Source organism: Melanotaenia boesemani, chromosome 10 (assembly GCF_017639745.1).
Source record: "Melanotaenia boesemani isolate fMelBoe1 chromosome 10, fMelBoe1.pri, whole genome shotgun sequence".
In the NCBI taxonomy this organism is placed as follows: Eukaryota; Metazoa; Chordata; class Actinopteri; order Atheriniformes; family Melanotaeniidae; genus Melanotaenia; species Melanotaenia boesemani.
In genome coordinates this window covers 33,314,152-33,325,309 of record NC_055691.1, presented here as the reverse complement: position 1 = coordinate 33,325,309, position 11,158 = coordinate 33,314,152, and the positions used below count along the sequence as shown (strand labels likewise).

General features: G+C 37.9%; 1 protein-coding gene across 9 annotated transcripts in view; it reads left to right on the top strand.

The window, feature by feature from the left end:
• The first annotated feature begins 1,280 nt into the window (after window positions 1-1,280).
• The window catches only part of LOC121647225 (receptor-type tyrosine-protein phosphatase eta), a 50,971-nt gene continuing 41,093 nt past the window's right edge, over window positions 1,281-11,158 (top strand). For 3 of the 9 annotated variants that reach the window (XM_041996475.1, XM_041996474.1, XM_041996473.1), the window contains exon 1: window positions 1,289-1,707. In XM_041996475.1, the coding sequence (XP_041852409.1) occupies window positions 1,642-1,707 (66 nt within the window). In that variant the 5' untranslated portion in view covers window positions 1,289-1,641. Of the gene's footprint in view, window positions 1,708-11,158 lie in introns of all 9 variants that reach the window. The other 6 variants (XM_041996480.1, XM_041996472.1, XM_041996477.1 and 3 more) reach the window with 4 other exon arrangements.

Sequence of the window (11,158 nt, the reverse complement as noted above, 5' to 3'; positions counted from 1 at the left end):
TGCGTCTCTTACCCAAAGACACTTTGACACATGGATGCACAAGGAATCAAACAGCTAACAGTGGGAAGATGACCACTCTCCATCCCTTTCTTCCTTAGAGTCTACCTCTTCTGTTAGTTCTTTCTGTTATGAAGTATATCACAACACAGCATAACCTGAGAACTAAAAGCAGAGCTCAGAGTACTACCCACCACACTTGATTGTCATCTCAAATACTTAAACTTTAGGAACAGTCTCATCACCAGAGTCAAAATTCTGCACCAAAGAACCAGCCAAGTTCAAAAGCACATTATACTTCTTTCATAAATCCTGAGCTTCACTGTCAGGCCATGGTTTAGAACTTATTATTAAGCTCTGTGCCTTATACGCTTCAATTTAAGCTGGTGAGTATATTAAATAACAAATGTGGAATTATAACTTTTGGAAAAACAACAAAGAATTAGAAAAATAGAGTAGCCTAAAAAAAGCCAAATTTTCCAAAAGGTCCCAGTCAGGTTATCAAATATCCGACAGAGAACAGGTAGCATTTTTCTCATTCAATTCCTAAGTTAAATTACTGATTGGCTGCTGGTTAGAATGTGGTGAGTGAAAAAGAGTTTCAGCAGCTGACTGGAGCAATATTTGCACTTAAAAGCATTTAAGACATTTCTTTTCTGAGCTGGAAGTTGTGACATAAAACTTCATTGCGAACCTGAAATACTCGCTGAATGAGATATTTTCAAATGTAGAGGGGCCCCGAAAGCCTGCAGCAGTAACTTTAGACTAATATATGCCCAGAAGCATGGAATAAAAAGATGTTTTTTCTTTTTTTTCTATGTGTTCCCTTTAATGCTACTTTCTACTTTAACAAACATTTTATTAATAAAATCACACTGATTGAAAAAACAAAATTCAAGTTAGTTATTTAATAAATTAAATCATTATGACTTTAGCCAAATGATTGGCTGTATTTTCAAAAATGTAAATGTTAATTAATTGCAGAATTACTTTTTAAGTCTTTTTAAGCTGGTTTGTGATCTTCAATACATTAAAATCTTCCTTAAATCAGACAAAAGTCTCTGCGAATCATATGAGGAGGCCCATGACATCCATTTGTCACACTTTACGCTAAAAATCCCATCATTTCTTGCCCCTTACTCTCTACTCATGTGAAATCAGCCTGCAGCATCATTCATTTACAGCCCAGAAGCTGTCAGCTGGTGGGGTGGAGCTGCTCTAGACTGTGTGTGAACCCCAGGTTGCATTCCTTCACTCTGCTCAGCCGAGTTATGGCTACCATGCGGGAAGACTCGTTTTCTTTTCTTCAGGGAGATGGGCATGCTTTTCCTCCAAGTCTACAAAACAAAATCTACAGAAGCTGAAGCTGTGACATCGCTAGGGATAGAATAAGCGAGGAGAAATGAATTGATGATGATAAGAGGAGTGGCAGCTTCGCTAAACTTCCCCGTGTGACGCGCGCGCTCCTCCCCGTAAACAGCAGAAAGAAAAAGTTTCCTCCTCTCACTTTTAACTGTCCTGATGTAGAGACGCTCTGACGAAGTAAGACTCCAAAGTAGTTGCCGCCGTTTCAAAAGTTTGTGAAGTTTGGACATGAAAGCTCTCAGGGGTTGCAAAGGGCGCTTCTAATTACTTCTCGGCAAAATGAAGCCGTCGCTGCGCTTTTGTTCCTCTCTGTGGACTCTGCTGGTCTTCAGCGCTCTCCTCAAAGTAAGAAAGCTGTGATCCAGTTACATTTTAGCCCAAACTTAATATAGATTGTGTGTGTATGTGTTTTTATTAATGTAATTTAAAAAGGCAGGTTTGTTTCAGTGTTAATAGCCTTTTATTATTATTTAATATGTTTATTATTCCTGGAGCGTGACTGCACCTGCTGCGCAGGTAGCTGCTGTAAAAACAGTGAAGGTGGGAAATATCTACAGTTATTAACTAGTTTCATCCTGTTGAAACGAAGCTAGTATGCTTTCAATATAATAAACAATGATCCTTTGAGAGTTTTAATTAAACTAAGCTTTATGTCAGCATCTTATTAATACAGTACAGCTGCATAGATTTAATAATAACTTACTGGATTGTTCATTTAAAGTTTAAAGTTTCTAAGAAGAGTTTTATATGGTTTGACAAAAACTCACAGAAATGCAAAGAGCATCAAAAGAGACTGTGTTAGGGGCTGCATAATAAACCATTGTTTGGTAGTGTGAAATAGGTAAAAAACAAACAAAAAAAAAAAAAAAAAAAGAAAGAAAAAAACCGCATTCCTCTTGAGTAAACTTACATAACAGACACATGAATGTATCCAGCAGCCACAGGTCCAACAGACCCACCTGTCCTGATCCCGCTGGTCTTTGTGAGAGACAGATGAAGGGTGAGGGAGGTTGAGAATGGCATGCGAGGATGTGTGTGGCCAACACAAAGGGGTCAGGAATGGAATGAGGTGCATCTCTTACCCCTTTTCAACTAAGGCAGCTCCAAGGCCAGTTTGGAACCAGCATTTATAATCTGGATCTGGAGTTTTGGGCTTCAGCATCCAACGAACAGGCAAGATGGAGCAGCGCTTTGCAGGTCCAAAATGCAGAACCTCTAGTCAAGATTATGGTGGCCTGCAAGATCAACCACTATTTAAAAAGTTTTCCCTGATTCAAGGAAGAACAAACATGAGCAGAATTTCAGTGTGGATGTGAAGTTGAAGCAGCAGTATAAGCCCATGCGGTCATTTTTATTTAAATTATCACTGTGGTTATTATAGTAATATTTGGGTTGCATAGTAGAAAAAATAACGTTGCGGTTCAGTAATCTAGTCTAAAAATGCTTTGATGTGTGAATAAGAGAAGTTAGGGATTAACCTACCAACCATATTTCCTGAATTAATAGTTAAAAGAATTGTTCTGTTTACAAGTACATTTCAGACCAGACTAAACTACATTGTAATGTAGCGAGATATCAATCTGATGTTGTTCCTGCGTTTCCCTTTGTTCCATGTTTGTCACCTGCGTTTCACGGAACATGTTTCTCATGTTATGTAATTCAGATGAATGTGGAACTGACAGATTAAATACTGAGCAGATATTTCTATAGATAAAGAGTCTGTTTTTTGCCATGATGCTGCAGAAATACTGAAAAAGATCAGACTGAGGTAGGACTGGTGCAGACACTCATTAAAAAAAAAAAAAAAAGATAAATTTTGGTGAGATGAGACAAATTTGCCCCAGCAACTCTCTGCTGTAAGCAAAGAGATTTTAAATTGAATGTGTGTGAAATGTGTGTAAAATGTGTGACTTTGACATCACAGTTAGCAGTTTATCTCATATTTCCTACTAACCAAGTTGTTAATGTCTTTTTGAACCTGGCAGATTCAACACACAGACGTCTGACTGGAAAACTTCTCACCATTGACATTTTTTCCATTTACTAATAAGGACAGAGTTAATGTTTAATTTCTTGTATATCATGCAAAACTACTTAATCATTTATTTGGCTTGAATGTGGACCAGGCAGTTTCCTGAACACATTGTTTTCAATACATTTACCAGGAAATAAATGTGCTTTTATCTATAGAATATCTATAAATATCAAGTTGTCACCAAGTTGTCACATACCTCCATTACTCAAGCACTCAAACAAGATGACTGTTGATTAAACTGCTTCCCTATTCACATTGTTTTTGAATTTGTAGACATCAACTTTCATATGATAATCCCAATGACAAAGAGAAAACAAAGAGGTGTTGTTCTATTAATCATTAATGAAAGTTATTAATTGCATTAAAGTAGCTGAATGACACATGGTTATTTTAAAAGGGGGAAGTGAAAGTGCGGCTGTGCAGTGAGCCATTACGCTGCAGTCTGTCATTTTCTACTAAAAATATTCACATGCTGAGCAGAGATGCAGATGGTAGGCCGGACATGCAAATGTTGAGTCTGACATTGCTTGCTTCAGTGTTGCTGAGAGAAGAAGTTGCAGCATGGGCCTTGAAGAAAAGGGTTGGGGATCAATGGTCTAGAGCACCAAATCCTCATGATTCAGGGAAAGTTATATGGGAAAAATAGTTGTGAATCTAGTTGGGTTTGTTTAGCCCCAAGCTGTCATTTCTAGACTGGACAATCAAGACTTTCTGGTTAAGACCATGTTGTACTGTAAACATCTGTTTTCTGATGAAATTTAGAGATTAGAGGGCAGATTTTTTATACTTTTGGACATTTTAAAATGAGCTCTTTAGTGATTGTTGGTTGTCGATACGGGATAGTTAAATGTCTTTAGAGTCAGGCTGAAGGGATCAAGCTTGTAAGAATCAGTGGAGGCTCAGAGGAATGAGTCATATTTTAATTTCTGTTTTATACCCCAGTTTCTTTTTGGATTGTTCTCTGCTTCTAATTATCCTCTTAACTCTTTCCTGTCATGACACCTACACTTTTATTCTTGAATCCTTTCCTCCTCTTTACAGGATTTTTATCTCCATTTTCCCAGCTTTCATATCAACACTATTGCATTAATAGTTTGCCACGGTCCCAGGAAGTTCAGTGAGGGACACTGTCCTTCTTAGGTCATGGAAACAAGTCAGAGTGGATTAAATTGTAATACTTGAACAACTGAGAAGCAATCAGCTAGTTTTCACTAAACACATTTGTGTCATGATTTTTATTATCTTTTGTTGATGTGAGGATGCAGTTGTTGTTGAATTTAGTTTATAAAGGTCAGGTAAACTCAAATGTATATTTAGACATCTAGCAGAAGGGAAGCTTTAGTAGAGAAGGGGAAATATTTAGCTTCCTTGCAGGCAAATTCTTTTGTATAGTAATATTTTCCACACATGTAACTGTAACTGATGCTCCTCATAAACTAAAACAGCTTACAGTAAGCACCTCCAACAAGGTGCTTTGTTTTATTTAGGTCTAATAATTGGGATTTCTTTCCCCTTTAAAATAATTTAAATAGCATTTTCTACCTTTTGTTTGTGTGTTTTCTGTCTCTAGATTTTATGGTATTATAATAGGGTGACTGTACTGTGGTTTTCTGATTCATCTTGGAAAAAATCAATTGGTCTTGTGATCAAAATAAGTCTTAGTTTTGCTATGCTTCTTAACCCTTGACTTGAATATACAAAAGGATGTCTGATTTTTTTTAAAAAAAAAGAAATTACTCGTGATAATAAAGCATGTAGACAGTGTCCACTGTTGTCCTGCAGACAAGAATTCAAGGATGAAACCATTAAAATTACATATCTGTTTCTTATTAAATCAACATATTTTTTAATTTTATTACATTACATTAATCTACTTTCTCCGTCTCCTCTCACTACAATAACACATCCATTCACCGCTCAAACGCCACATCTTTTTCCTTTTGTAGCCATCACTCAACACACAGAAAATAGTTAGCAAGTTTAATTAAAATAAGCCAAAATATAAAGTTTGCTTTGAAGCCCAGTCCAGACAGTGCGTGCAATGGCCAGCTTAACGCCCAGCTTAACGCGCAGCCATTAACGACCCATGCAGGAAAAGTACAACACTTTGCATAAGTTTATCATCGCATGGAGCCTTTCACAGGTTCTCTCTCATCCCCGGCCTCCTCATAGCGCATAGAGATGAGAGAATGGCGGCTTCTGTGTGTGAGGGGGACAGCTTGTAACAAAGGAACATGACATTTTTAATGCTTGAAAGAAGTGGTACTTTGTGTTTTCTTTGAGGTTATCTGCAGCTCTACACTAACGCTTGACTCTGGACTGAAATGTGGATGCCTTGTGATGACGTGCAGAGGCTTGATGGCGTCAGATACAGTTTTCTCTGTAAATGCGGGCTCCTTACTCCACATTACAGGCACAACCCCTCCTGTGTCATGCATTATTGCTCTACATTGCAAAAGTCACAAATCAAGTCCCCCTTTGTGGGATGTTCCACCCACTCTGAGCCGGCTTATGCTTTGTCAAAACAGTTCAGTCTGAAATTAACATCCTCAAACATGCGGCCTTTTACTGGGAATGCAACTGGAAGCTCATCATGTACAGTGGAAGATGAATCACAAAGAGTCACAGTTCCCCAGTTCATGTAAATGAGACACAGGCTTCTCTCACGGCCTGAAAGGCCTCATTGTCAGGCGATAACTATCATTTTATCAGTGACCTCAAAGCAAGTTCGAACCAGACAGGGCTGCAGCAGTGATAAAGAAATTACTATTATTTTTCTCTCATTTTGTATGTCTTGCATCATTTGATCATCTGGATCTCCTGATTAAAAGCTAAAATGCTTTTAAAAGGATTTAAATGCACCATGACCATAAAATGGCCATAACGCACAGCTGCATATCTGGAGTGAGTCTTTTCCTGAGACAACAAGGTGATAAAAAGCAGCTATTATTAGCCTTTTTTTATTTACATGACTACATATCTGTACTCTTTAGATAGCAGCTATTTATTTAGCTACTTTTATCCAGACTGATCACATCAACAGAATAACTGATTAAATTTTCTACGGACATTTATGGTGCTTAGATGAGAAATCCTCTTCACTCTCTTTATTTTATGATAAATCTTTTTTAATTCATTTTCTCTTATTTGAAATTCTGTGTGATTTCATCAGGACAGCAGAATCAACCAGCAGCAATACAGTGACGCTATGGTTACTGAAACGGAAGTTTATCGGTTTCAGTAGAACCTGGTTGAAAAACAAGGAGTAAAAGTGCCTAATTCAGATCAAGCAAACACAGGATTCATAAAAAGGCAAACACAAGCAGACAGGTACAGCTTGTACAGTTTGAGACTTAAAATATTTCAAATTCCTGTTTTAGCTGCGTTCTCACATTCACATACTGTAAGACCAACGTGAGTAAACCAGGCTTAGTTAATACGACACTTAGAACAAATTTAAATACACTGAAACTGGTCCTTCTAACCAGGTCAGAGCAAACTGTCCAATCAAAACTGTAAATTAAAGAATAAAATATGTAATAGCAGTGAGTTAGTGATATTGAAATATAACTTTTCTTTTTTTTTTTTTTTTTTAATAATCTTTATTGTTCGTTGTGGTAATGAGTTTATAAACCTGTAAAAAATGATTTAATTAATTTGATACCTTGCAGATTTAGAGGTGCTCATCCCAGCTGCTTTACACTCGGCTCAAATCACCCAGCGAGAGCTGGAGATCATGGCCTGATGAAGCCAATGGAACTAAACCATCTGCAAAGAGCAGAGACCCAATCCAGGCCACCAAACCAGATCCCCTCAACATGTTGGCTGATCTAAGAAATTCTGTCCATTAAAGTGACAAAGGGCAGCCTTGGAAATGAATCTGATTTACTGCCGGCAATGTGGACCAAGCTCTGGTACCGGTAGCACAGGCACTGGACCTCTCGTACTATGGGGTCCAAACTCCTGTAGCACCCCCCCAACAGGAGTGCCCGGGGGACATGGTTAAATGCTTTCTCCGTGTCCACAAATTACATGTAGACTGATTCAGCGAACTCCCATACCCCTTCTTAAGACCCTGAAGAGGGTGTAGAGCTGGTCCAATGTTCCATGACTGGGATGAAAACCTCTCCAGGACACCTGAATAGACCTTACCAGGGCGGCTGAGGAGTGAGATCCCCTTGTAGTTAGAGCACACCCTCCAGTCCCCCTTCTTGAAGAGAGGGACCACCCCAGTGGTCCCAGGACACTTTGCAGGTACTACATCTCTCAGCTGGCCTGGGAATGCCTCAGGATCCCCCTGGTGAGCTGGAAGAAGTGGCATAGGAGAGAGGAAGTCTGGGCTTCTTTGCTTAGGTAGCTGCCCCCGCAACCGGACTTCTAAGCTGGTTGCTAACCACCAAGAAAACCTAAAAAGGGAGGGAAAAAATAATAATACAATGACCTGCTAATGGACTAAAGAATAAAACTAAGCAGAAACATTGGAGAGAATGAATGTGGCCGAAGAGTGTCACAAAAGCAGAGGTAAGACTAAAACCCACCCAGTGAAACATTAGCTGACAAGAAAGGTCCCACTATGTCAGTTACATGGAAGTGTCAGTGTCTTTGTGTATTATTAGGAATGAGAACTTTGCATTTTCTGTGGTTGCAAAAAAAAAAACAAAAAAAAAAAACAAAAAACTATTCTTTGTGAGGATAAAAACTCATAACACTAGTGGCTTTTATGTATGAGACAGTACTGAAGCACCAAAACTGGATTTAAATATTATAACAGCTCTTCTGTGAAATGGAGACAGAAGTTCTGCTGTTCAGTGCAGAAGAAAAAACCCACTTACTACTAATACACACTCACACTTCTCGCTTCACTTTAACACACTTCACACTTGAGTGATCAGTGTAGTGGCCCTGCCCACTGTGACCAGAATCTATGGGTGTGAGTATGTATGCATTGAAGCACAATGTCTTCCTCCTGCAGGCTACCGACATCTGCAGGAAGTGCATTTTACTCTGATGGATATCTGCAGCCAGCAGCTGAGCGATCTGCAGAGCACAGTGAAGTGTCAGAAACCAATAAAAACCACGTCACGCATTTGCATTGACTCTGATGTGGCCCCAGATATCAGTGGCAAGACTGTGGTGTGGGAAGCTGATACCTGGAGACAAACACACTCATACTTCAGCTATCATGCACAGTGAATATTTGGAGGCAGCAGATATATTTAGACACAACTTTGTTGTATGATTCATGTTCCTATATATAGGGTATCAGGGCTATTGCATTTACACTGCCACATCGGCTGTAATCATGAAAATGGTGAAATTAAGTTAGAAATGGGTATATAAATATATATGTATACACATACGCATACACACACACATACACATACCCACACATTTATACATAAAGACATACCTATATACACACATACATGTAAAAATATGTATACAGACACACATCGCTTGATGTTTTTCATTTGATTATTGGTGTTTCAGAACAAGTGTGCATATTTTGAAATCATGTGACTCTTGGACTGCAGAGAGGTGCACTTTATTAAAATTAAATTACTTTTAAAGGTAATTGTTAGCATTATTTATTTATTTTTTTCCTATATTATTTCATGCATTTTCAATATCTACTTTTTCCAGTGCAGGTTTGCTGGGCTGTAACCTGTCCAAGCAGCCATGCCTGTTACATAAATAAATTATAAAAAAAGAAAAGAAAAAAAAGTTAGAGAAATTAGTGAAAAATAGGAAAACTGGGTGAATACTTTTGCAAACCACCAGGGTATTCCTTTTACTTATGTGAAAAATATAGATACTCAGTGTTTTGTGCAGGCTCAGCTGTGTACAAAGGTGCAGCAAAATACAAAGTCTATTGTAGTATTAAGTATTAGAGGTTTAAAAAATATTTTAAATGTTTTGCTATTTGTTGAAAACAAAGTTAATTTATGAGAACAAATAAGTGGACATTATAATCTATTAGTACCACAGTTATTAGCTGTTGTACTTTGGCTTCTGTCTTCCTGTATTTGACCTTTATGAGGTGGAGCTTTATGCTTTTAACATCCTCAATGTTGTCTAAATGTTACATCAGGAGTAGAACAGGAAGTGAAATGATCTTAGAACAGAAACAATGTGTAGGCTCTCAGGCAGTAAACTCTAGTTGGAGAACAAAGTGCAACTTTATCTGAAAGAAATGAGACAAGAGAGAACATTTTTTGCAATGGAAACCAACTTCTGCCTTTAGAAGAGGAAGTTAGCTTGGATAATTTAGCTGTAAAATACATGTACACGTCCACACAGACAAACACCCTTAAGTGCATACGGCCTTCACAGTAAAATTACTGACATTGTTCTGACATTGCACGTTGTTGTGCTGCAGCTATAACTAGGTTGTTTTACCTAAAAACACCTGTGGAGGTGGAGTGCAAGCATCAGGTTGAGAATGTAAAACATCTTAAATGGGAAATAGTAATTTCTTAATTTGTCCTAATGTGTGCAACAGCTTCTGACTCACACCACACACATAAGCATTTTGTTTAATTCAGTCAGAGAAGATTCCATTGTTTACTGGGACTGTGCCTTACATGAGGACGGGAAACACTGGCTGTGTATGACAACTCTTAGTTTGGAGAATCAGGGATGAATCCTGATGAGGAAGCTAAGCTAACAGCTTAGCAGAAAGGAGCAACAGATTAGTGAATTTTTAAAAAAAATTTTATGGGGATCTCTGGTCCTCAGGGGCGGGTTGGAGTATGGACCATCTAAAACCTGCACAACAGCAGCCTCAAGGACTGGAGTTTGAGATCCAAGATCTAAAACTACTCAAACCTTAAAATAATTAAAATGGTTCAAGCCAATATGGTTTACAGTGATTTTTACACTCCATCACTGTTCAGCAGATAATTTATTTTCCGCTGTCACTTTTATCTCAGTTGGAGATCGTTGTGTGGTTAAACCTCATTTCATGCAAAATCCTGCTCCTGATCAGCTGAGATTTACATTTATGCTGGTTTAATTGCAAAATACCACTTATGAGAAAGTAAAAAAGAGTGAAGAACCTATAAAAGCATAAACATGTTCCACTTTTTCTCTGAAAAAGTCATGGCTGTCAGTTGGTTATCCAACAAGCTTCTGATTGACTAATAAGTAGCAGGAGACGTGCAGCAGCTGACATGAATGCTATGATTCAGGGCACCACAGATGTTCTTCAACAGAGAAAACCGAGAAAAAGTAAATAACTGTCCGATGCAAACGTGAGATGGTGTAAAAATCATTAAGTATAGTTTGCTTGAAACACAAATCTTTTTAAGGATTTGAATTGTTAGGTAGCAAAAGTTCATTTTCCCGTGGCCGTGGCTTAGCTTCTCTATCAGACATCCTCTCTGATTCTCTGTTAAAGTTAGATGCTAAATAACCCTTAATATCTTTGATCACAACTCATCTAAATGGAGAAAAAAAAAAAAAAAAAACAAATTGAGCCACGATCTATACCAAGTAAATAGAGTTGACAAACACCACACAAATAGTATAATAAAAAACAGAAAGAAGATTTAAAAAAAAAGTGAAAAGTCATTAACTTAGAAGATAACGGGGGGAAAACTCTAACCCTAAGAAAAAGGAGACTACGATATTTCTTTGTTTCTTCCTTGTGAACTTTTGGTATTTTGTTGTTAATAATCTACACACATGCAAACACACACTTTCGTTTCGAGTCAGATAACATGATGTAGCAGAATTTACAGCCATCAGTGTCCACTTTCT